This window comes from Phocoena sinus, chromosome 12, assembly GCF_008692025.1.
Source record: "Phocoena sinus isolate mPhoSin1 chromosome 12, mPhoSin1.pri, whole genome shotgun sequence".
Taxonomy (NCBI): Eukaryota; Metazoa; Chordata; class Mammalia; order Artiodactyla; family Phocoenidae; genus Phocoena; species Phocoena sinus.
The window spans coordinates 57,059,131-57,086,833 of NC_045774.1; the positions used below are offsets into that span (position 1 = coordinate 57,059,131).

The following is a 27,703-nucleotide window of genomic DNA, read 5'->3' on the forward strand; positions in this document are numbered from 1 at the left end:
TCAATTGTCAGTCCAGAAGGCTGATGCACCCGCCCAGAGGAATTATAATTTTAAGGTCAAAAACTCCTTAGGATTAACTAGCTCAGTGATTGATTTTCAACCTGCCTGGGAGTTTTGTTTTGTTTCTTTTAAGTGCATTTCTTAAGAGTTTTCTAAAAAAGTGAAGGCACTAAAACTATGCAGTTGTGGAACTATGCAGTTGTGAAAAATGGAACATTTTAAACCACAGAATCTCCGGGTTTGGGAATCAGGAATTTAAATTATTTAAAGCTCTTTCCATTCTGATGTGAAACAAGGTTTGGGAACCACTGATCTGACCAAACTTGCTTGAATTTATTCTATAGAATCCCTACCTAAAACAGACGCTTTGGAGGAGACAAAACAATCTAGATTTTTAAAAGGATAGTTGATGTATGGAACAGTAAAAGGAAGAGAAATGCATCTTAGAGAACAAGGTGACGATGAGTCATTGAAACATCACCCCCAATCCCCAGGAAGGCTTCTTGAGGGATCAACCCAGAATCCTCGGGGAAAGATGACAGAATGGAATACTGCCCTGTCCTTCACCCACTGGAAGCAGGATCTCAACTGCAACTTCACATACGCCAACATCAGTTCTGCTATGACGCAGAACTGCTTCCAGAAACCCCAAATCAGACTTAAGACAGGGGAGTATTTTTCAACCTGCATTTAGGCCATCCATCCTTTGGATTATCATAAAAATTTGAGACTGCCTCTCCTTCATCCAGCCCCTGAAAGTTAGAAATCAGTGCTCCAAAACCTCATTACCCTCAACATCCAGGAAATTTTCCTAATAAACTTCATATTCCGAAGTTTTTAAAACTTAAAAAAATTTTTCCAAATATAAAAATGTATTATAAGTTGAATACACTTTTCAAATGGTCTCCTGGATGCTCTAATGTGGCACCACTGGTGTGGAGTTGAGGGGGTTCCTCATCTCTCTCTACTCACCTCTATGCTGCTTCCCCAACACTGGGTTAGAGCTTATAAAAAAAGAGCCAAAAGTAATTCAGAAGGGCCTTAAGCAAGAATGATGAGGTGAGTGCTGTATGGGTGACACCAGAGTCTGTCGAGCCTTAAAGAGTAAGTCCCGGAAAGACTGCCTAGGACAGCTCCTTGATGAAGATGCCAACATCACCAGAGAAAAGTCCCCCTTTTCTATCCCAAACAACTGTAGTAAATCTGAGTGTTTGTGAAACTTTCCCGAATCAATACAGTCACTTGTGTACCTACAAAACTTGAATAATAGCTAAAAGTTCATAACAGGCAGATGGATGAAGAATTAAGTATAGGCACAGCTTTTCAGAAAATGTTTTTAAACATAAATTAGAAAAAGTGAAAAATCTTAAACCACCAGACTTAGCATGATTTCTTTGCTTATTATTTTGGCTTTTAGTTGTGATATGTTTCTTACTTATATTGTGTATATTTGATAATGTCAATTAAATTCCTGATATACAGAGAAGGAAACTATGGACTTGCTCTTCTGTCAAGCTACCAACTCAGAAGAAAGTTTGTTCTATTAGTCAATAATCCTTTCAACATGTTCATAATCGCTTCAGGTGCAATCCAAGGAAGTCTATTCAAGAACAGTTTAGAAAAGACTATTGAAAATGTTTATGCACATTTTAAGAAGTTGAATGAAATATACACAAGTGATAACAAATTTGACCTTGCTCTACACATACACAGTAAATGAACAACTACACCTTCAATCCCCAAAATCCTTTTCTACCAATAAGCCCAGAGTTCTATACATTTTCCTATTAATTCCAACATTATCCTTGGAAGTTAGATAACAAGTAATGCCCATTATACAGAAATAGACATCAAGACCTAATGAGATTTAATTATTTTTCCTAATTTACAGCCACTAGATAACAAAGTCAAGAGTAAAATTCCTAGCTCATACAGGTCTGGGGTCCTGAGTTCATACAGAATTAGAAAATATCACTACAATGAATTCATTCTACTAAAATTGTTTTTAATTTTAATTTAATTTTAAATTCTGATTTGAAATAATTTTATTATATATTATATAAAATGATACAATTATTATATATATACATACATATATATGTGTGTGTGTAATATGTATATATATATATATATATATATATATATATATATATATATATAGTTTCAGGTAATGGAACGCTCTTGGAATTAGACAAAAAACATTGAGAATGCCTTACAGGCAATATACTATATCCCTCAAGGAAGCTAAGGGTACTTTTAAATAGTCTTCCAATGCATTCTCCTTTAGATAAACTGAAAACTTATCCATGCTTAATCATTTGATCTGGCCATGTGTTAAAAAGATATTCCTTTATTTCATTTAAGAATTACACTTAAGAAGTATCGTGATTCCATATTACTTAGTGGTAAAAAGAAATGAACCATGAAGTCATGGAGGAACACAGAGAAACCTTAAATACCTATTACTAAGCTAAAGAAGCCGACTTATAAAGTCTATACACTGTATGATTCCACCTATATAACATTCTGGAAAAGGCAAAACTGTGGAGAGAGCGGACGGATCTGTGGTTCTGGGGTGGCGGGGGGTGGGGGGTGGGGTCGGGGGCGGGGAGATAAGGAGGGGGAGGTAGAGCACAAAGGATTTTTAGGACAGTGAAATTCAGTATGATACTCCATATGGTAGATACATGCCATCATCCATTAGCAAAACCCACGGAATGCACACCCTGAGTGGATCCCAGTGTAAACTATGGACTTTGAGTGATACTGATGTGTCAATGTAGGTTTACCAATTGTAACAAATATACCACTTGATAGTCAGGGAGGCTGCTGTCTGTTTAGGTGAAGGGGTATATGGGAAGTCTCTATACCTTCTGCTCAAATTTTGCTGTGAATCTAAAACTTCTCTAAAAAAAAAAAAGTGTTTTAAAAAATCTGAAAAAAAGAAGTATCCGTGATTCCAGACCAAGAACTTTTTAAAGGTTTCAATGATCAAGGACAAGGGTGGGTCCTTTGCTTCCATTTCAATAACACAGAGAAAAGACTTGATCCACTTATTCATCATCAAATGTAAGCAGCAGACTGAGAAACCACTTGACTGCTTGCTGCAGCCCCAGTCAAGCCCATCCTTTCACTTTCAATTGCTTTCTAGTGGGTGACAAACAGGAGAGGAAACCCTATAACCTAAATATTAAAGCTCTGAAAAAGCAAGGCCTTAACTATCCTCTGATAGGGCCGGTCCATTCCCTATCCCAAAGCTCACCTTCTTAACTTCTGCCTAAATTCCTTTTCTTGTTCCGAGTCTTCTGCCAATGATATATTTCCCTGTCTTCTTCCCTATCACACATTTTTTTTCTTTTTTACAGGTCCTAGCCGGAGTCTAATCTCGCCTATAAAAATGCAAACCCACAATAATCTCCTTTAAACAACATTGTATATACTTTCTGCACCACTCAATTTATGCTTTAATATGTCTCTTCTCTTTAATTGGATTACAAACTCCTTGAGGTCAGAATCTGGGTCTTAGAACTGTATTTGCCTGGCACACAATATGTATTCAATTACTATCTGCTGAATAAATGGATGTGGTCAAAGTTCTGGACACAGGGAGAAGAATACTCTGGCAGGCATGGGAGAGGGGGATGGAAGGAGCTACAGACAAAGGAGACAAAGAAAAGGGATAACCTATGGAATAATGTTCTATGAAAGCAAAGGTGGAAGAAACAAAGGAGGCAAATGTCTAGGGGAAGCTACCAGAACCACTGACTCTTCCTAAAACTGATGCAAAGCACAGAGAATCAGAGGCTACCCTGGAAAAATAGCATAATTCACTGAAAAACATCACTCGACCAGCAGTCAGGATATTCATGTTTTGGTCTAAAATCTGACACTAACTAGCTGTGACCAGAAAAAGAGATTTAACTGCTCTTGGCAACTCATATCTAAACCTAGGATACTAGACTTGATCTCTAAAGGTCCCTTTGGCTCACATATTACATGATCTGACAGTTTTCCTTCATCTCGAAAGAGTTTTCATTTCATTTCTTCTGGGCAAGGAGGGGCATGAATGCACTAAAAGGTATAATAAACAATATGGAGGCTTTCGTTGGTAGAAAGATGAGCAGGATTAAAAAGACAACATAAAATAAACTAAATGCGTATGATGATACTGAAGCAGAACACTTCTTTGATATTTGCATTGCTTATTTGATCATTTTAGCTGAGCAATATTCCCAATGTGATAGGTCAAGGACTCAGAGTGAGGCAGAGCTGAAGACAGAAGTGGGAATTAGAGGCAACACCTTTCAAACACTTGCTTTCCTTCAATGATGGAAAAGTACCTTGTTGATTTAAAAGGGTGTGAAAAGTATTTAAAGATCCTTTTGATTGGGAGGAGATATATCAATGTAAGAATATCATTGACATCTAATTTCAAATCATCACATATGCTCAAAGATTTGGACTAATACAAGCAAAAAGATCAATTTACAAGGCATTGAAATGTCTGGCAGTAAAGCTAGAAAAGACTGTGTATCAAACAGCATTTGGCTTCCCTCTTTTTTCAACTTCCCCTTCACATCAGTGCTAATCACTCAGCACTCCCTTAGTACCTGGAATTCTCTTTTATATCTGAGCATCTCTATCACAGACAGAATCGACTGATCTAATAAACTTATCCTAACTTTACAGTCTAGGGACTATGTGCTCTCCCTTTCAGAATATACTTGTCTTAAAACAGGGCCCCGGAAGAGGGCAAATGCTAAACCAAAAAGAAAGACTGATAGAATTACATGTATCCGTGGGAAAAACATCTGAAAGCCACAACGTCCCCAGACCCTTTCAGATCTTTACACATAGCTCTGCTGTCCAGTGACCTGTCTCTATTAAAAGAATGTTTAGTTTTTAATTAAGGAAATGAAGGATTCAAGTCAATCAATAGGAAAATGCTATATTTGAATGCTGTGGTAAATGAAGAAGAGCTTCAAAGCCCAAATATAAAAATAAAATGGAAAATAAAAAATTTTGCAGAAAGATCTTAAGGGTCTTCTCTAACCTCCCATTCAGTTTTACCATATTAGTTTTATCTGATAAGCTAATTGTCACTTCGAAAACATAACAGTATAAAACGTTTGGCCCTAATGGTGTGAGGCAAGAGACAGATATGCCTACTTGTTCAGGGATCAGTGAGGAGTGGGGACGTGGGGTGGGCAGGAGGGTGAAAACTGGTGACTCTGAGGCTCCCTCCTAACCAGCTGAGTACTTTTGGTTTGGTCAACTTGGAAATTTTTTAAACAATTTTTAAAATTATGTACAATCAAAATTGAAGAGATTTTTATATAAAAACTTGGGTTTGGGTTTTTTTTAGAAAAATCAAAGGAACACAACTTTGAGAGGACAATTTCACAAGGCAAGAAGCAGTTGGAAGGAACAATCCCATAAGAGACTGAAGCTTGACTTTCACCATGTGAAAATGAGAACATTAAATGTGTTCTCAATGTGAAGCAAAGAATTGCCCTTTTTCCAGGGGCAGAAGGAACCTGAATGCACTAAAGTATGGTAACCTGAATGGATAAGTTTCATTAAGGAAAAACAAGGGCGGGATTAAAAAGACAGCATAAATCCTAAGTCAGATACCTATGACTCTATTGAAACTGTAGAAGAACATTTTTTGAAATTATTTTTGAGGTTTCTCTAGTACAGATAAGCATTGCTCATAAGAAAAAATTGCCAAAAACAAAACTTTTAAAGAAAAGTCAAATTTGTTCTTTTCAGTTACTGAAAAGAAAGGATTTGTCATCAACACTTACCCTCAATACCCTGGATCCTCTCAAAGAATTTTACACGTCTTTTGTTTTTGAAATAAGAAAGGTATATAATTCCATTTATGAAGTGAGCTCTTAAAAATATTTCCTTATTGAAACTTGGTCCTCAACCTAAATTCACAGTATATGGTGAAGGTCTAAAGAAAGCTTATTTAACCTACATTGATAATGCATTAATGAGTCTTTTAAAGCGATAATTTTAATTCCCCAATCTTCAACCATAAAGACTATATAGTGCTCATCTGCCGTGCCCTTTCGATTAAACTTGTTAAGGGCATTCTATTTAGTCAGCACAGGGAATGGGCCATTAAAATTCTTGATCGGTAAGAGTTGTGTTCAGTGCTCTGTTGTTTTAAATTCCATTAAATCCAAATGGTCTTTATTGCCGCATGACCACCGTGACTTCAATCAGGCAATTTAATTATCTTACAAAATTGTCAGCAGAAGCAGCAAAGAAAAACAGGAAGCCCTATGACGTTATCAGATTGAAATCTCCCTCTTCAGTGTTTAATCTAGACCAATCAATAATGATGATGTGCACCTACTTCCTTCTCTTTCAGGGGATTTTGACCTTACCTTTCATGCTAAGATTTAGGGTTTAAGATTCATTTGAAGCACTTCTAGTACCTTGATAACGGGATTACAAATTGAAAGTCCACAGAAGATAAAGCTTCACCACCCAAATGCAAAACAATCAACAATTGCATTTCAATACTTTAGACCATCCTACCGAGGAAAACTTCGGATCTCCTGCAAACCCCAGGTATTATGGACGCAGTAGATTAAAGCCTTAAGGCTATTACAGTTGAAAGACAGTGAACTACTTTCTACTCTGATGTGTAAAAATGGACATCAACAATTTCCAGGGAATCAATGGAATTGGAGCTACAATAACATAGTAAAATCCTAAGAACAGAAAGAGAAAATAAATCCCTCTCACTTGAATTTCTACCACAAGAGAGCAAGACATTTATCAGAAATTTTGATAATTAAAAGAAAATCAAAGATTACATCATCATCAGAGGCAACCCTTTATTTAACGGTCAATAGACTTGAAAAGGCTCTGATAACCAATGGTACATCCTGTGTTTGGTTTATGTTATGTTCCTCCTTTGTGTGGGAGCAATTCACATTAACTTTCCTGTGCTGAGTAAATGTTGAAACAGTGTCATTTGAGAATTCAGGACTGAACACACTGCAGTGATCACTTGAATTAAGCTAAAAAGCAAAAGGTGTCTATCTGAAGAAATGTCTACTGACATATAAACCCTTGTTCACTTCTCAAAGACAACCTCACACAGCCAGAAAACATGTTGAGTCCCATGTGTCTTGGTGGAGAAGAGGTGCTATTTCTAGAGGACAAAAAGATCATTTTTAAGTCATTTTCTGAAACGAGTGTGCCTCCGTTGATGGATCACATCAGAGTTATTCTTTGAAGCTTTAAGAATAAGTGAGAACTTACGTGAAAAAACAGATCAGATTCTTTTTCTTTTTTTCTTTTCTTTTTTTTTTTTTAGCGTGGCCGTTGTTTTGGCGATTCTTGGAAAGATTTCCCTCCCCTGCTTTCCAGAGCTCAGCTGAGCAGGTGTTCGGGCTTTATCTGTTTCAGACAGTAGCCTCTATTACTCCCCTATCCCCACCTCCCAAGAGCCAGTTTTCCAGCTTCCAGCTGTAAAGCCGCTCCCCCGCTCCCGCCCACCTCACCTAAAGGAAGAAAAATCTCTTCCAAAGATCTTGTAGAGAGTGGCAGCTTCTAAGCCCAGCCAATTCATTCACACTCCTCGATATTGTAGCACATCTGCTACTAATGATTCTATCTGGGAGCACATGGGATAGCCAACAAATAGGGGGATTTCCATAGGAACACTTTCTGTTCCCTCTCACTCTGTGGGTTTTACAATCTGGGCTGGCCCTGAGCTGGTGGCCTTCACCTTTGGCATGTGCGCAGGGAGGTGGCTAAGCGCTGTGCCATGGAGCCAGCGCACAGTGCCAAGGAGGTCCCAGCGCGTCTGGGGGTAGACCTCGCCTGGGAAGCCTTTTAAAAAAGCCGTCCTACTGTAACGCCGAAGAGAAAAGCTAGGTCGAAACATCTGAAGGGAATGAGTGGCCTACCACAATCTCAGCTCCTCTGAAAGGACTGTCTCGGAGAAGCTGCCCACGACTTCGGGAGAAAGTTTGGGTTCCTATCTTCGCTCTTGGCATTCTAACTGCCATTTCAGATAAGGAATTTGGAAGACCCTATCTCGAAGATCGTAAACAAGTGGTGGCTTGGGAAGTGATTCCTTAAAGAAGATGCCAAGGCCGCCCAACCCCCAAACTCCGAGACGGACTGCTAGCCCTGCGTGGAGCCCCGCCCGGAGCTGGCGTCTACCCCTTCCCACGCTTTCCCAGGAGCAGAGGTCGAGCGAGAAGAGAAGGGTGGCTAAAGTAACAAAAGAAACGTTCAAGTACCTCGGAGCCACTGTGGTGCTGGGAGACCTTGGAATTGGGGCTCGCGCCTTCGCCCGTCCAGCCGCTAGCAGGGCCGGGCCGCAGCTGCGGGGAAACAAAGGTGCCTCATTTACATTGCTCGGCGCCGCGGGCTGCCGGGCGGGAGCGCACGCGAGAAGCCCCGCGGGGGTCGTCGCAGGCTCTGTGCCTGAAAACGACGACCCCAGGACTTCTGACCTGACCTGCAGCAGGGAAACTGACCCTCTAAGTGTCCAAGATCCAACGTGTCCCCCGACAACGCGCCCGCTGGGTGGTCGCCCTGGAGAAGCCAAGCTGGGCCAAGCCAAGATCAAAGGCGGGGAAACTGCCACGACCCACCCACGGCGCGGCGCCGCCTGCCTGCTGGCGAGGAGCTGACCCTTGGCTGACCCTCAGGTCGCTCCCCCATCTCCCCAGGCTGCCTGGAAGCTTCGGGAAAGCTCCCTGGGGTCGGCGCTCGGGGGACTTTCTCTAGAAGGTGTTTACAAAGCGGCTTCGGAGTAGCAAGCCCTAGTGGGCAGCCCCGAGGCCAGGCAGGATGGGAGGGGGCGCCAGGACACAGGCGCTCGCGGAAGCGACTGCAGGAAGTTTTCCTGGGGACCAGAGAGGAGTCATTGTGCCAGAGTGTTAGACTTGCTTCGCTAGAGTGCATTTGTCCGCGCGCGCGCGCTTGTGTGTGTGTGTGTGTGTGTGCGCGTGTGTGTGAGAGAGAGAGACAGAGACACACAGAGAGAGAGAGAGAGAGATTGAGCACTCGGAAGATGGGCGGGGGTGGCGAGGGACTTGGCAAGCGTCAGCACCCTAGGCTGCTCCCCGATCCACACTCGTTGGTAGGAGGACGCAGGCTCAAGCCACAGCACTAGCGGGAGCAGGGGGAAGGCCAGCAGAGAGCCCGTAAAGGTGGTTTGCCACCACCTACGGGAAGAGGGCTCGGGGATGGGGCGGCCGCCGCGCGGGGCCCCGCGGTTGCCATAGCGCCGCCGCAGAGGCGCCCGGCGGCTGGCAAAGGCCAGCCACACCGGGGTCGGTGGGGAAGGGGCTGGATGCCACCTCCTCAGTAGAGGCGGCGGGTCTCACCCGCACCCCAGGGGCAGCTGCTTCACCAGCGATTCCAACCCCTTCCTGTCCAAGGCACTGGGCCTGGGATGAGGCTCTGGTTCGCCTTTTCAGCTGAAGTTGAAAATAACCTTTCTCAAGAGTGGCTCATATGGGCGCAACCAATCTCCATCCCACTCAAAACATGTTTTTCCCAGAAGAAAATAAAACTCCTGCCATTGCATCAAAACATCCCCAACAGGTAAATGTTCCAAAGATTATCATGTATACAGTCCTTCACCACAGCTCAGGTCAGAAATCAGAGAAAATGGATCTCCACGTGGAATATGTTCGAAGTTAATGGAGAAAATAACAAGTTATCTAGAAACCGGGCTGTTGGTTTAAGGTAGCAAGGCACAGGTGGGAAGATGTCTGCCTACTCCCCCATTTCTTACAGACATTCTTAGTAAGCACTGGTCTAGGAAAATTTATTCTTGTGTGTATGTCAGCTCTTTTGGAAAGCTGCTACACACTGCTACAGTCGCCAAGATTTTTAATATGAAGATATGAAATGATCAGCGAATGTAACAATCTAATGATTCAGCACATATTATGCTGCAAGTCCAGAGCAGCAATAATTAAATCTTTAGAGTACTGGTGGCAGTCTTCCGGCTCCCAGACTTCTTTTTTTTCCCCACCCAGTCCTCAAACGCATTAAGACGCACTCATTCACAAACACACTTCAGAAGACACCTCAGTATTCCAAATAAGTAGGTTGTACTACTCAAAATATTGGGCAAAACTACCAAACTGTAGCACTTACCATGCTTGAAGCAGAACAGCTGAACACACACACACATTTCCAGCAATACAGGGACCTGTTTAATCTCATCCAAAGCAACAAGCATTCCTGTGGACGCTCGTTGCTAAGAGCAACGTGCTGAAGTACCATCTAAAGGCATGAAGAAAGCAGGAAAACTACTACAGCAGGAATCCAGTTATAACTCATTGTCTTTTCTTGTCATTACCAGTCTTCTGGACTCCAGGTGTGTCTATGTGTTGGTGGGGGAGGGAAGGTAGGGTTCCTTTTTTCAGTATGTGAAAGAATTCCTACCCTGGTTCCACAAAGCCTGAGATAGATGATGAATTTTATCATTATAGAAAAAGCATATGGGAAAAAGAGAGAAGAGAGAAGATGTTGCTGACATAATAGGAAGTACAGGCAATCACTCTTCGATTTAAATTTGACTGAGTGACTTAATGTATCTGCTTTTATCTCAAAGACATATACTCAGGATTATATGGTTTCCTGCACTCTTTGGTCTAAATCCACTCGAACTGTCAAAGGAGGCACCCACAGTGGGAGCGTTTACCCTGCTGGCTTTCTCCTCTCTGGCTCTTATCTACTTAAGGGAACTTTCCCTGACTAGTTATCCTACTGAAACTCCATTGGCCATCGAAAGCGGCTGAGCGTTGCCCACGCTTCATTTCCTCCAAGCAAATCTTCTGACCAGCGTTTCCACCGGAGTCTCATGTTTAGATTTTCCTTTGAGCCCCAAGGAAACCTGATTCCTTAGGAAAGCAATGGGTTCCCCTCATATAGAACGGCCACCTCGGCTTTTTTAAATCATGCTACAAGTGAAATAAAGATGCAGACTTAGACTCCCATACACAGACTCCCTCCGCCCCAGTCACCACTGGTCATCATGTATTATTAGTCCAGGACGCTCAGTGAGAAACCTGTGAGAGGAGGACTCACAAGTTTAAAACAAACAAAAACTCTCCCTCACAACGCTATTTCTCTCAAACAGCAGCCTCCCCTTGTTAAGTAGAGCCTTCAGCCTTACAACAATATCTTTAAAAGCTCCGCGTACCCATAAAGGCACCAGGGATGGAAAAACCGGTAGAATGAACCGAAAAGGCTCTCTGATGACAAATCAAAACGGTTAGCGCCTTTCACTTGCGGACCTGCTCAGGTCCCAGGCGGAAGCGGACAGACGCCAACTTGCCAAAGAGTTACCAGATATTAACTCATTGGCCGGGCCATCTGAGAGGCGTGTAGCCCCAGCACGCACGTTCTTGGGGAAGGAGCAGCGGGCCAAGCCGGGAGGCTCCCGGGGAGACAGGAGGGAGCAGAGGTGGTGGCCGTACCCCCAGCGTCATTACCGTCTCTGAGACCGGCTACCATGGGGACGCAACGCAGCCACCACTACCACACACTGACACTCACTTCATCCTCCCGCGGCTAATTTTTTTTTTTTTTTCAGTAAAGGGGTGGGGTGGGGAGAAAAGAAATGAAAAGCACAGTGGGTCCTTTCAAACCCTGGGGTCGAAATGCACGGAGCCCACCCGCCTAGAGGAGCGAACACGCCTGTTTACATCCGGCTGCCTCTGAGCCGGATACCAGGCGATGGAGAGGGATGGGGAATCTTACCAAATCTTAATACATGCGTGGTTCCTTGAGAATATCCAATCCACAGTAAGCACAGCAGGAGTTTAATGGTGCGCCTGAAGACTGGATTACTTAGAAGCGGGGAAATAATCTTCATGGTGTTTCTGTGTCCACACGCGCGGCACCCACTTCCCCGATCTAGCGTTAGGCTCCCGGTTCGGGTAGGAATGAGGATGCGTCGAGTGGTGGCCGCAGACACGATCACGGCATGGTCACAGACAGAGAAAGGAGTCTCCGCTTCCCAAACCCATTAGCAATCGCTGCATGTTCTTCACTCACTGCGCCAAGGAGCAACCTTCCACTGCAAGGGATGGTGGGACATCCATGTTAGTCGGGAAGCATCCGGGAGAAATCCAGCACGCACACCCACAATGTCCGGCCGCGCGAGCCTGGGAAAGCAAAGGAGGAGGAAAATCAATAGGAAGCCCAGCCTTGGAAACCGCCGAGGCGTCGGTAGCGAGCCACAGTCCCAGCACAAAAGGCGCTTTGCTCGCAAAGGTTTTGCCAGGCCCTATTCTACTGCACTGCTGCACAGCTTCTGACGTGAAGCCAAGATTAAGTGAGAAAAATTGAGATAGCTGCTTGCCTCTTAAGGCTTCCTGCCAGCGAGCTTCCCAACATCTATTATGCAACCGATCTGGTCGCCCACCTTGAGCTGCAAGGAAGAAGTCGGATTTATCTGCGTGGAAAAAAAGTGCATTTATTTCCAGTAAGAGTCTTTACTAAGGTAGTGATGGATGTATGCAAGCGGACTTCCTACATCAACTGATGAATTTTAATAAATGACAAGCTAAGACAAAGTCACTTTGCCTAGGAGTTGTAAAAAAAAGGAAGTGGTCTAACATGGAGGAATTTACTGCAAATGGAAACTGTTTTCAGGCTGAAAGAGGGTCTTTTTATACTTTTAAAATTCTGCCCAGGAATTAATACAGATTAAAGTACAATTGGAGAGGTGAAGATAGTCTCTAAAAACTTAAGTGGGACATTCCTTGATTACTACCCAGCAATAAAAACAGATTTCTGCAAGTGGCCTTTTAGGGGGGAAAATGTTGAATTAAAAGGAGGGAATCATATTTCCCACCCATTTTTACCTTATCTAAAGTAATTGTGCATATATTAAAAGACAATGATATTTGAATGGGTGCAGCAAACTCCAAAGGCTTCAGTAATTTATGTCCAAATTTCTTCTCACTTGGTTTTCTGAATATCTGTTTCTTGAAGAGCTAAAATATGGAATCATAGCTTGAGCAACACTGAGTGGCACAGTTTTGTCTAAAAATACCTTATTATTTTCTAGTGTTCTGATCAGAATATTCAGAGTCCCCAGACAGTGACTGTCTTGGCTTTCACAAGTAGCAATTTATTCAAGAAAAAAAGTACAGAAATATATTTTCTTTTAACATAAAAATATATTTTACTATTGAAACAGGTAATATGCTGTCCTCCATGCATATAGATTAAACTATCCAATCCTAATATTTTACATTAGTAAGTGAAACAAAGATGGATAGTGATAAATATATTACTATATATTAATATTTTTAAGTGATCAGGAAGCACAAAACGCAAATTGCTGGACCTGTATCTTAAAATTAATCTTTTTCATAACCAACTAACAGAGCATAGGTTAACCCTTATGAAAAAATTGTAAGATCATATCATATTTAAAGAATATCTAAATTTTAAGTAAGGAGCGATATGAGTACTATTTCTTCTAGATAGCAAAATTTTTAAAATCTGTTTTAAATCTATTTTTTCTTAAGATATTGTAAAATGCTGATTTGAAAATAAACCTACATTTTGCAAAGGCATTAAGTGGGCATTGATTTTTTTTTTTAAGATGGAGGCATAACTGCAGTGTCAAAAATAAGTATCATGAATGGCTAGTTCTGCAATGTAGCAGGCAATTCAATCAAATAATTTGACTATTTGAGCACTTTAAAAGGAACACCTTGTGCTAAAACCAAGGGTATCTAGCGACTCCTTCAGTCCATGTTTAAAATACCTCTTGTAAAGCATGTACAGCCCAACATGTCCTGTCTTGTATTTGCTGTCTCATTTATTCCATTCTATTTGTTCCTTTTCTTTTTGATCATTGCAGAGATAATAATGACTGCCAGGGCGACAATAAATATTCTTATGTTTTCATCCGTCAATATAATTGCTATCTACTACCTGAAAATAGCATGTTCTGTTGTGACTAATCAAAATACTGCAGTTTTGAAGTCTGCTTGTCATTTAATTGAACTTCAGAAAACAAGATGTACCATACATAACTCCTTGTTCATGTATTCTGTTAACATAATGGCATCTGACGTTACAGTTGTAGCTTTTCTACTTAAAACTAGCATTCTAAATTATTTAGTTTTTGTGGGATTATTTATTGGGTGTCTAGTTGAAAAGTGAAAGATCAAGCTTCTAATTTCATGAAGTTCTTACACAGTAAATTAAGCAGTAAAAAGTCTATCACAAATTTTTCTTACTATTAATTGGTCCCCAAAGAACCAACTTGCACATATGCTAAATTAGGCTCATTTACATCCATCAGCTAATCCGAAAGGCTTCAACACCACAGACAGCAACTCCACCTGTCCAATTGAACTTCTGCAAGACAGGAGACGACCTTTCTTCAGTACCGCGGACAGCGCTCCACACGTCAATTTATTCTGGAGCAGTACCTTGAAAGTAGTACATTGAATGGGTAATGTGCCATTTGAAGTGACAGTGTGCATATTTCTGCTGTACAGACTCTGGGAGTTTGAATTATTGCATTGTTCACATTGTCAGAAGGACTATTTTGTCAGCTGTGTTGTGTGTATATTTCAGTGTGACTTAACTGGGATTGCTTAGCATACCCAGTATGTGCTAATAGCCATCCCTTTCCAGGGCATACTACTACAAAAGCCATTTACTTTAACTGTGAGTTCCCTTATGAGCACTAAACTTCTTGTTTCTCAGTACAGAAAATTGCCTGAAAGACCACCAAAATTCAGAATACTGAATAATGCTGTCAATGTTCAGTGGCTAAAGACATTTCTAAAATGTACAATTAGTTATTGCTTTAGAATTCTCCACCTCCAGATTTCCATCTGTTACAAGAGTTATCAGATCAATTTTCATTCTTTCTCATTAAACTTCACTCACTCCCAGGGCAAAACCAACAACAAAAACCCTAAAATTACCTCCCCAATACTACAACAAAATGATTTGGTGGTGTAGAAGATGCCTTATAGTAAGGCAATTGTGAAGTTATTACAAGTTTCTCCACAATACTGATACCATACATCATCGTTCTGGGGCAATATGAAGGATTGATAGAGTCATTATATAGTATTCACTGACCAGATTTAACTCATTTTTAAATTTGTCATTTGCTCCTTTCTCAAAGGAAAAAACAAACAAACAAACCCACTGTTTGATGTCAGACAATCGTATATATTTAGCAATAATGAGATTTACACACCTTATTCCATGGTTTCATTTGCTTTTTTTCTCATTTTAACCATATGGCAACCTTTATTTCTAGAAGCCAAAGCTCTGTAGGTTCCAAGGTCAAAGCAGAGACGACAAACTGCAAATGCACACACATATGCATGCACACACAGGAGCTGTGTCTATAAGTAAGCCTCAAAAACACACACACACACACACACATAGAAGGCTGACATGAAGAGATATCAAGCCTATGATAAATTAGCAAAGAACAAAATGCATTTCATGTTCATGCAGAGCTTGTTCCAACAACAACAACAAAAAGTCATTAGCTTCATCTTGCACTCTATTTTTATATTTACTGACACTAATGACCTCTTATTCTTGGGCACCATTACTTGAGAAGCAATTTTAGTTTTCTATCCTCCCAGTGAAAATGAATCTTATTCTAGTTAGCTGCCACCTGCTGGGGCATGTACAAATGTGTAATAATCCTTACAGCACAATGTTTCAATAGACAATGCCTAAACCTTTTGCAAGAAACAGCAAATACATATCCCAGGACAACTTGAATTTCAAAGGTTCTTCCATGTTATATCTATATTTAAGTTTTTCACATGGAATTCTTTTTAAGAATTCCACTTGACGTGTCACTGAAGTCCTGCTGTTGTGTGACATTTGAGAAACCTCATCTTATAGTTAACACCTGACCTATTCTTCCACACATGTGGCCTGTTGTATTGCAGCTAAGCTAAAATAAACAGCCTGTTCATCCATGGCATTAGAGGTGCCAGAGAATAATGTCAGAGCTCATATCAGTTAAAACCACACTGTTGCGTATTTGCACTTCACCCTTCCTAACTATGAATGCTATGCTATGCAATCCCTTGTGATTCTGAACACATTTCAGCTGTTCCACCAACATTCTGCTGCATTGATGATTAATGACATTTACAGTTTTAATTTTTAGATGCGAAAAGAAGTGTATCTTAATTAAGAAACTGAATTAGCATAGATTACATGACCTGGAATCTTTTTTTATTTTTATTTTTTTAATTTCAGAGCTGTGCAGTCTTAAACGGGTTTGAATAGAAGAAAACAAGCAGGTAAGACTTCTAGCATCACTTATTTCTCTAACACTTTATTCAGTGTGTTTCGTTTTGTTTGTTTAATTAGTAAGTTCCTAGGGCCATTGGAAGCTGCCTTGGTGAGTACAGGAATGGTTTCTATAAAAAGTTACAAGGTAATGAACTTAGACAAATCAAGATTGAAATATCAGTGCCTATCTTCCAGTAACTAAACTACAAACTAAGATCCAAATGAATCAATCATCTCGTGAAATTAAAATAATCATTAATCCATAAGGTAACTTCTGATGACATAATACTTACAGCATGAAGATGAAGAAATGATAGAAGGTAATCTGTGCGTTACCAAAAGGATAGCAGTAGTAGTAAGTTGTCTTAACATCCCTTAGTCCCTAAATTGGAAAGGCTCAGCTAGGTCCCCTTGTTTAGTAAAGAACTCCTTGAAGGTAAAAATATCGGAGGGTGAGAGTCATTAAAAGTTCTTGACGTTTGTGATCCACCCTGGTGATACTTTTCTCCTCGCCCTAATGGGACGCCCTCCGAGTTTTTTCAGACGCTCTCAACACTGGCACCGGACAAAATGAATGTCTGTACTTCCTCAGCACGGAACTAGGGAGCATGGTTAATGGAAGAATGGGAAGATGGAAGGAAGGCTGGGGAGTTTGTCAGACCCGCAGGCAGACACACAGCTTCTTGCCATCTGTCTCTCTTAGCCTCGCGTGAGTCCCAGTAGCTGAGGCCACTTCCTGACCCGTCCACTTATTATTTTATGGGGAGAACGCGAGCGCCTGCAGGGGAATTGGCTTAAGCGAGAGGGACAAAGCCGCTCTCAGTGACTCGGTCCAGCGGGTGCCCCGAGCGCACCGGCTCCGCCGCGCCGCTGCTCGCCTTCTTCCTCTCCAGGCGGAAAATGCCCCTCGCCCACGCCGGGTCCCTCCTGTCCTCGTGGGAACAGACACCTCAGGAGGCAGCCCGGAGCGGAGCCCACCCGAGGGAAGCCCTTACCTTTCGCAGGGGGTGAGGTGGACGGAGAGGGGGAGGGGTGGTCCTCGGGGAGGAGCAGCCGGAGGAGGTCGAGCTGGAAGTCTCCGGCTCCCGGACAGAGCAGCGCAGCCGCGGGCGCCGAGCGCAAGTGACGGCGGCAGCTGAGACGGAGACCGTGGAGCGGCGGCGGCTGCGGCGGCTGCGGCGGCGGCGGCGGCGGCGGCGGCGGCGGCTGCGGAGACAGACACGCCTCCTGGCGGGGGTTCCTCGCCTCTTGCTTTAAAGGCGCCGCGCTCTTTTCCCCGCGTCCCCGGCGCGCTCTGGGCCGCCGCGGCCACCAGGGCGCAGCGCTCGCCCCTGGACCGCAGGAGCGAAAGTGCGAAAATTCTGGGCGCCCACACAGACTTGCACGTTATGAACTCCCCGGTCTGGACTTCGTCCCCAGCGTACAGCCCTGCCTACTCTGAGATGGGGCGACTGGGAATGTGATGCTTGGTTAGGGAGTGATGCAAATCGCCAAGGAATTTGCCTGGCTCTGGGTGGTTGGCAACACGTATAAGTAGCCTGAGCGCGTTTGGTTCTGGGTGGTGGTTTTCATGCCTCTCCGAAACCATGGCAACGAAACTTCTCAGCTGCCAGGATTTGAGGAGCAGCTGGTAGTCTTCAAAGTGGCCCTCTTAGTCCAACTACTGCCATTTCCCTTTGAAGTCCACGGGAAAGAACTTGACCTGCGCCTCACCCCCACCTCTACCTCAAGTGCACCCTACCAATGCGCTTCCCACTTGCTGCCTGTGCCCCCTGAGACGTCTGGAGTCACGGCGCCCCTCTTCCTGCCTTCGTTTCTAAAAACAGAAAGGGACACTCCCGAGTGTAGGGAGCTGGGGGCGGGAGGGTCGGCGGACAGTCTCTGTGCCGGTCTGGCGCCTTAATGGCCGACGCCTCCTTTCCTCCCAGGTCCCTGACCTCCCAAATGAATTGCAGAAAGGAGTTGGGTTTGAGATCCGGTGGGCACCGAACCGGTTGGTCGCAGACTCAAAGGTTGGAGAAAGAAGACTGGGGAGCATTCCAGGCCTGGCGGCCTTCTCTAGATTCTATAGTCGAGAAGACTTATTAAATAGGCCCGAGTTGGGGAAGGGCGCGCAAGTCCCCTAGTCTTCCCGCAACCCGGCTTCCAGGGAGGGGCCGCCGGCGGCGAGCACACCCGGCTCCCCGTGCTTCTCAGTAGAAACGATTAGCTTCTGCAAACAATCCCCTATCTCCGCTCCTCTGGGTCGGAAAAGTCAACATCTATTCAATACCGTTGCTATTTTATCCTCGGCCCTACACTATTATCTAGAGCAGAGACTTTACAAGTTGCCCCCAGAGGAAGTTGGCTAGCAGCGATTCGCTGGGAGGTTTAAGTGAGGCTGAGCGGGAACAGGCCGGGCGCGCTCGGCCGGGGAACAAATTTCAACCGGCCTGTGTAAGGGAGGGGCCAGGTGAGATCCCGTGGCTCTCCTGAGTCCTCGAGCTGCCCTCATCCCTGGGGACACTGTAGTTTCTAATTCCCAAGGCCGGGGAAGTAGAGAGACTCTGCGTCCCCAGGGACTGGTCTTCTAGGCTGGAGACAAGCGTTTGTCCTTTTGTTGCTTCTTCCCTGCAGGCCTGGTAGAGTTAAGCCCTCCTCCGCGCCTGACGCAGTATTGCCGCCCTCCACTCCCTGGGGCTAGCGCCTGACTCAGCCCAGCCCTGAAACTCGCAGAAACTCAGTCCTGACAAACCCTCCCCGGCTCTCAAGCAAAAGCACCAGTCTACCCTCTGGGTCACCAACTCCTTGCTCTCAAGCTGCCTACATGCCTATTGCGCCGGACCAGGTAGAGGAGACTCGGGTCTTAAAGAGGTTAAGGAGAGATGAGTTAGTGGCCGTGTAGAGTCCGTTAGTCATTTAAAGATCCCTGGGGTGGCAGGGAGGCTCCCGTAATTAAGTCAACAGCGGCCTTATTGTACGGAGTAAATAAATAGTCAATGACTCCATTGTACCTCGTGGAGCGGGCAGCCCAGACGCGTGACCGGCTCTGGGCGCCTGGGATCCAGCTGCTGTGACCTGCAGCCTAATGGGCCCTCCAGGCACAGCCAAGTTTGGGCCAGGCCCAGAAAAATACCCCATTCAATCCCATTCCCCCACAGGAGTAATGAAGACAACTTGTCTACTGGCCAAAGACACTCTCCTTGTCGTCATACAACTGGCCTCCCCACTTCCAGGGAGGGAGGAGCAAAACACTGGACACAGTAGATTCCAGTGCAAATCCCTGGGTGAAGGCATCCAGCTTTGTTTTGGTGTGACTCTGAGAGTGTGTCTCATTTGACTTTGTGATCAGCATAGGGTTTGGCATGTAGTAGGTGCTGAATGAAAGAATGAAGGGATTACTGGCTCGTCTTCCACTTTCCACCCTGTTGTCCCCAAGACCACATTGTATCTGGGGAAGGAGAGGGTTCAGACAACTTCCTCGAAGTGCTATGTGTGTGTTCTTAGAACCTAGTCATAAACTTCTTTTCCAACCTAGTCATGAATTTCTTTCCCAGAGCAAAGGACACACTTATAAAGAGAGAAATAACAGGCGCTAGCAAGAGCGTGAGGTGCAGGAGGAGAGAGCTGGGAGGAAAGTGGAACAAATCAAAATTATGCACGTTGTTGACAAATCCATTTTCTAAATAAAATGTTATCTGGACCCTAATGAGAAAAGCAAACTAACAAGGGAGTTTAGTCTATACACACCCATTTAAACCTTCAAAAACAATTCTCCAAAACTGTGAGATCTTTTCCATAATTTATTTCAGGATTTACGAGGAATCAGATCCCAAGTCTCTTTGGAGGAGGCGGTGAATCTTTTTCTTCTCCATTCCCAGTCATCCTTAAGACCTGACCTCCCATCTTTGAGCAGGTCACTGAGTCCCTCATCTAGAATCGTATGCAGGAACCACCTCTCCATCTTCCCTCTCAGAGTGCTCTTAGAACATTAGCCTGTCTGGGATTCTGACTCCTAAGGACCCAGCAGGGACCAGTGTGAATTCCCAGGCTTACTTACTTCCAGGTTTTGTTTCTTGCTGTTGGTCTGGTTTGTTTGAATTACCTGTATTCCTTCAATTGGAAAATAATATTTTAGATAACCTAGGCCAATGCCTTCATTTTACAAGCGATATAAACCAAAGTAAGAAAAGAGGAGTGACTTACTCAGGTTGTGGCAGAACTGAGACTGCATTCTAGCCGTGCAGAGCAATGTCAGCCTGTATCCTGCCATCCACTTTCAAAACTTAGAATCATATGAAGTTAGGACTATAAGTAACTTCAAGGACTTCTTCTCCGTTTCAGGGTCACAAATCTTTCTATGAGGGGAAAAAAAAAACCATACACATGTGCACACAGCCTGAAAATTTTGCACACAACAAGAGGAGATGCATGTAGCACCTGAAGCTCATTGTGGGCTGATGAGTCCCTCAACCCCAGGCTAAGAACCACCAATCTAGTCCAACAACACCATTTTACAGATGATGAAATCTAAACAAACAAACTTACTCACAGTCCCATTGTGGGTTAAGGACAGTTCCAGGACTGGATACCTGGTGTCCACACTAAAAGTTCCAAGGGAAACAGTGGAAAGGTTTTGGATTTGGAGATGTACATAGCAATCTGGAGATGAGAAGTGATACAGGATGACCTGGAAGACCCCAGGCTTCTTGTAAGGACTACTATAAATAGGGAGAAAAGGCAAGTTGGGGTTAAGCCTAATGGTCTTCAAGGCATACGGTGGTGCCAGCTTCTATTATGTGTGGGGTGGGCTTGTTCTTGGACCCTGTTTTTACTTCTGCCTGTGAAAGTATGGGTCAGAGAAGGTCATGATTGCTGGACCTCAGAACCCTCGAGGCTTTTGCCTGCTATTTTTCCTAGAGGAGATGTCCCTCCATCCCCCAGGGAGGAAGGGGTGGCAGAAAGATCTAAGTACCTCCTCCAGTGCACTTTCTCCATCTCACTGGGCACCTAGGACATAAGACTGATCCTCTTTATACTGGATAAGACCGTATCCAGACTCAACAAGTCCATGAGACCTCCAAGTCACCTGAAATGAGTGAATCATTTGCTTTTATAAAATCAGTTCAGGGCTTCCCTGGTGGCGCAGTGGTTGAGAGTCCACCTGCCGATGCAGGGGACACGGGTTCGTGCCCCGGTCCGGGAAGATCCCACATGCTGCAGAGCGGCTGGGCCCGTGAGCCATGGCCGCTGGGCTAGCGCGTCCAGAGCCTGTGCTCTGCAACGGGAGAGGCCACAAAGGTAAGAAGCCCGCGTACTGCAAAAAAAAAAAAAAGTCAGTTCACTTTTTCATGTGTAAACCTGTTTTCATTTAGCATCTTCCACATTTAATGAATTCCAACTTTCTCAGCGTCAAAGCTTACTCAGTCATTTCACTTTTGCCTGGACTCCTGAAATAATACCAAAACCATAGTACTTCTCAAGTATTCTACTTGAATGACTTACAAATGCGTGAGCATTTCAAACAGTCTCCCTCACCCTTCGTACTAATATAAGTTTTAGATTCTTGAGGTTACCTCGTACTGTCTCGGCGCTGCCTCCTCACTACTGTTGCCCCTTTCCCTCACCAATCTCTAAATGTCCAAGTCCTTCTTCAACCCCTAGCTAATTTATTTATTCTTTAGCAAGTATTTGTTAAATGCCTATTGTGTTTTGGGGAAAAAAACAACGAGGAAAAAATGTAGGCAATATACTTTGTAAGATATTTCTTTTTTTAAAAAATAAATTTATTTATTTTTGGCTGCGTTGGTCTTCATTGCTTTGCGCAGGCTTTCTCTAGTTGCGGCAAGCGGGGGCTACTCTTTGTTGCGTCGCGCGGGCTTCTCACTGTGGTGGCTTCTCTTGTTGAGGAGCTCTAGGCGCGCGGGCTTCCGTAGTTGCGGCTCGTGGGCTCTAGAGTGCCAGCTTAGTAGTTGTGGTGCATGGGTTTAGTTGCTCTGCGACATGTGGGATCTTCCCGGACCAGGGCTCGAACCCGTGTCCCCTGCATTGGCAGGAGGATTCTAACAACTGCGCCACCAGGGAAGTCCAATACTTCGTAAGATATTTCTAAAGACACATGGTAACTCCTATTACCAAGACCATGATATTCCTGTCCCTCCCTTTGTAGAAAGCACTGATATAAAAGTAGGAGTGTATTGCCCACAAGTGGCATCTTTTAGAGAGGCATTGTACTAGAAAATATTTTTTATTAGACTCCCCATCCCACCTGCACAAAGGAGGGAAGAAACCATGCAAAGGCAATGAAGATCTTTAGGTGTATAGACAAGTAGAGAGGGGGGTCCACTCTGGATGAGATAAGGCACACAGGGACATGTTTCCTCAAAGCACAGGATCTAACTTGTCAGATCATGAAGGAACTGCCAAACACAAATCCTCAGGACCATTCCCCACCTACCCTTAGTCTCTACTCTTTCTTGGAAGCTTAATGCAAGGTTTCGGGGAAGAAAACTCTTATTTATATAAGTCCTACTTTATTTTAGAACACTTTCATATAAAATAACACATATGACTCTTTGAATAGTCTTCTCAAATATATAATTACTATTTTAAGGACGATAAAACTAAAACAGAGAGGTATGTAACTCGCTTATGGACACACAGCTAGTGAAGGCAAAACTGGGATTCAAAACTTTGTAGTTTATTGTTCTTGCTGGCACATCAAAGGAGGCAGGCGGAATAAAGCAGTATGTGCCCCAGCTCTTTGTCTCTTATCCTGAAGGTTTCAGATGTTGTTATTAGCTGTGAGGGATAAAGCCCAACAGTTTAGGCTGGGAATATGGAGGGCAGGAGAATATGGAGCAACTCGGGTTGAGCAGATTTGCTCCCTCAGAAACCCCCTGAGGAAACAATTTGTCTGGAGCCAGAAATCAGAAGCAGTGGCCTCTCAGAGGGGAAGCCAGCTTAAAAGCAAGCAGAGGGCTCTTCTGTTAGAGTCCAAGGAAACCCCCAGAACTTGATCTGATCCCTTAAGGGTGTTCTCAACAGAAACCAAAGGGTATCCTTTGCCAAGAGCATAATTCTTGCAATAAGTGAGAACTAAAGATAAAAACACTTCTGGTAATAACCATTCGTCCGTAAGAATAATACATAATACCTTCCTAGTTGTTCCTTCTATATGAGAATCTATACCTGCCAACTATTATACTAACTTTCTGACTGTATAGCTGTCCAGCACCCTCTAAGAACATTGTGTTCATGGGTTGTTCCAATGATAGGATAGAGTTCACCTGAATATGTCATAGGATTCAAGCAAACTTTGTAAACTGGTTCAGAAGGTTGAATAGGGCTCTATATTTAATTTTCATTCAGCACTGAAACATTCTGATTGATTCAGTGTATCATAAAAGCAGTTGTCAGGTCCTTAATGAACCCTGCCTGGAGAGGTTATCCATGCTGTAGAAAGCTGTTATAGAGGGACTGACCAGGATGCCAATAGGTTTTTCCTCCTCTACTTTAATGTAGTGATGCTAATTAGCAGTTTTGAATCTCTTATTGCAGGTGAGCCCAGCTTCAAGGGCTGACATTCATTAAGGATATGGATACTGCTGACCTCCTACCTTTCACATACCTTCGGACCAAAGGATCACACGGGCTGCTGGATTAGAGCTGCCATGGGCTTGTTTGGACGTGCACTGTTGGAGAGCACGCAGCAGAGGTAATAGAATTCAGTTATGGTTTTTAATTCTGTAAATTAAACTTAAAATGAAAATGACCAGTCAGTAGGCTAGGATCAAAATGTAGGCCCAGGCTCTGTACACAAAGGGAAAGTGTGAGACTTGGAAAATAAACTTTTATTTTGCAATCTCTTGTCCCCACCAACTTTTAATATGTAACTGTTTCCATATGCTTCCAGATCAGTGTCCCTTTGTAAACACACGTGAAATTTGAGTACAAAGAGATGAACAGCAATGCATCACTTAGCTGCATCAATATTTAATGTAGTTGATCATGTAAGAATCAGAAGCAGATTTAGCCTTCTCTGTGGACTGTAGGGACTAAGGTTCTGTTGACCACATTTCCACTTCACAAACAGAGCTATCCAACCAAGACTTGTTTACAAACTGGAAATGTGCTCAAACACACTATATTCTGTTATTCTGTTTGCTCTTCTAGGCTGACAAATTGCTAACTTTAGAGTTATTTCTACAATACTAGATACATATATAATTAGGAAAATAGAAGAAACAAAGTCGTGATAGGGAAACATCTCTGATGATATCTGATCATTAGAAATTGCTATTTGGGGGGATAAAACACAAGAAATGTAGTAATTTCTATAATATTTTCCAATATTTACTAATTTTAAAGTAAGACATAGGTTTCATGTTTCTATGCACTTCACTTTATTTATTTCACTATAATAAGGGGCTTAGAAATCAAGATCCAAATGTCAGTAGCCAGAATTATTGAAAATGGTCTAAGCCAAAAGAGAGGTGAGTCTAGGATTTGTAAATTTCTTTTATTTATTTCTCCTCATTCTATACTTATAACAACCACTAAAGACAGTCATGGGTTATATTGTCCTCACTTTATAAATAAGGAGCAAAAGCTTTAGAACAATTGTATGCATAGCAAAAACAACACTGCACTACAAGTTCCACCAACTGAACCTCTATTTAATTATAATGTCTTTGGTAATCCAGTTAATTCCTGTATGCTTCTGTTTTCTCAGTTGTAAACTCTGGAGCAGGAATTTATTTTGAAATCTATGAGGTGCTGAAATTTTTAAAAAGTGATAGTTTCTTGACCGACCCAGGATCACATCATAGTCACTGGTAGAATGGGAGTAGTACCCAGCCCTCAAGAGTTTGACCATTATCCAGATGATGAAACATTTCTGAAATTAAAAGCTGAGCTGCAAAAAATATATAGTTCTTTGCTTTGATCTTTCATTCCAAGTCATTGGAAACATGCAAAACTCACAATCTAACTTGAAGACAAATAATTCTATAAAAAGAGACAAATTTTGTTCATTTAGCAAAAAATCACTAAAAGAACTAATTTAATAATTCTTGGCTAAAGTTAATGTGTACAGGAAGTGGTACCATAATAATTTTTTTATAAGTATTGCCCTGATTAAAACTCACTCAATATATGGACCCAACTAATAAACATTTCTAGAGAAAATCATAGAAATGAGATATACTGAGTTGAATAGTGTCTCCCCAAAATTCATGTCTACCTAGAACCAGTGAATGTGGCCTTCCTTGGAAAGAGAGTCTCTGTACAGGTAATCAAGTTAACATTTACTGATGAAGTCTTATTATCCCACAAGTATTATGCAAAATGTAACTGATTTAATTACAAAGATTTTGTACTTTCTAACATGTAAAGCACCACATTATATAGTATATATCACATATTTTTGTGTCCATGCATAATTACTAGTTAAAATATTACCAAATTATTTCCCCAAACTTACAAACTTTACAACCGCTTTTTTTTTCAGAGATGGCATTTGATAATTAGATACAAGGAATGATCACTGCAGATGGCTAAGTTTTATAAGTAAGCCTCTGTTTTGCTAGTGATTGGACAATTCCAGAAGATAGCAATTCCATCTTATTGTGCTTAGAAGGGCTACAGCTTTTATTGCATACACCAGCAGTACATTGGCCCCTTTGCTGTCGCTGAGACAAAATTACTGGAACATCCTTTATATTCTAATTATTTCTCCTCTTTCCCAAGATTACTCATTTGTCACTGTTTAAGGCTCTGGCAGGTGATCCATATTCAACTTTCTCCTTCAAAATCTGATTGCGAAATTATAGTGTTACTTTTTTCTTGGTCCTTATACTCCTTTTAGGATTGAGAAAGGAACAGATTCTCGTTGAATAAATTGCATGGAGACAGTCCACTAGGTGTTTTGCATATTTATCTCACTAAATCTTCCTAAAACAATCCTTCAAGGAAGGTATGGAGACTGACGCTGAGGGGTCTTCAGATCCTCAGTCTAGTCGTGACTGCTGAGCTCAGTTCTGCTTACTTCTAAAGTTCAGACTCTTTTCACTCTACTCCCTGGGAATGGCTTTAATAACAAACAAACACCATTTTTAAAATGAAATGTATTAGGTAGATAGGAGGCCTTCCCCTGGCTGAGTGTATACTTTGATAATATGCTTGGTTTCACATCAGCACCGTCAGTTGATCTTCAAAATAGTGTTCCCCTATTTTCTATAAATGTGGTTTTATTCCAGAAGGACACCTCTCAACATTTTGAAAGTAAACTAATGTTCAGGGCTTTATCTCAGCATATTGTTGAAATGTCTTGTTTATATGTCAGTTTTCTCATACTGCTTCATACATAACACAAAAAACAATTGTTGATTTTTTATTTTTTCCTGGTTGACATACCCTTTACACGGGAAAGAATCCTAACTTTCAACTCCATTGACCCTATGTAAACTCTTCAAGTTCAAAACTGATTTTAAGTTTGACACTTTCTATTGCCTGCAATAGAAAGGTGAGGGAAATCTAAGATTGGACCTTCGAGTGTGGGAAAGAAAGAGGTAATTGATAGAAAACAGGAGATGTGTGCCCCCAGCTCACTTCTACTGCAAAATGAGAACTACCATTTTGGATAGAGATCTTTTTAAAGACTGAAGAATACTGAAGAAAAAAAATCTAAGACTGTGATGAAAGTCCTCTTGTATATTTAACATGTTGATTAATTTATATACATCTATATATCCCTTAATGTAGAATTGGAACACATGATCTGAATATAAAACAAAATAATTGAAATCTGAAGTTTTCCAGAAAAATTTAAAGTTATATTTACAGAAGAATGCATAGTGTTTCCTAATTTAAGGAACAAGAATACTTCATAGTGTGGGAACTTGTTACAATTACATAATAATTTCTGCATTTACTTCTTAACCTTCTCTATCTCCCTTAAGAGTACACAGACATACAATGCTTTTTTTCTCTGTCGAAGAAGGTACTACAATTTCTAAAGCTGCCCATTGAGTGTTTCTGAGCCATAGTCAAAAGCTATTTCAAAATGAGGACAGATTTCTTTTCCCCCTGGGGACAGACAGCATGTTGCTTCCTCAGCCCTGCATTCTAAGCCTTTTGTCCCTCAGATCTTGTTCAATCCTAGGCATAAAAAGATACTTCTTCCACTATTAAAATGCTGACAGCAATCAAGGTGGGAGTACATCCATTTTTTATTCATTTCATGTTAAATTAAATCATCTGTAGTTTTTTAACAATGAATTTGGCCATACACTTAAAGAGAAACAAAACGAGTCCATTGGAAAACAGACAACTACAAAATTGTTCTGATATGGGTCAAGAACTGGTCATTGTGAGTATAGTTGAATGTAATTATGACATACATTTGTAAAATCCT

At 42.4% G+C, this 27,703-nt stretch overlaps 1 protein-coding gene across 3 annotated transcripts in view; it reads right to left on the minus strand.

Moving 5' to 3' along the window:
* Positions 1-12,101, minus strand: part of GRIK2 (glutamate ionotropic receptor kainate type subunit 2) — a 631,568-nt gene extending 619,467 nt beyond the window's left edge. For 2 of the 3 annotated variants that reach the window (XM_032651172.1, XM_032651173.1), the window contains exon 1: positions 11,761-11,875. In XM_032651172.1, the coding sequence (XP_032507063.1) occupies positions 11,761-11,875 (115 nt within the window). Of the gene's footprint in view, positions 1-11,760 lie in introns of all 3 variants that reach the window. The other variant, XM_032651171.1, reaches the window with a different exon arrangement.
* Between the last annotated feature and the right edge of the window lie 15,602 nt (positions 12,102-27,703).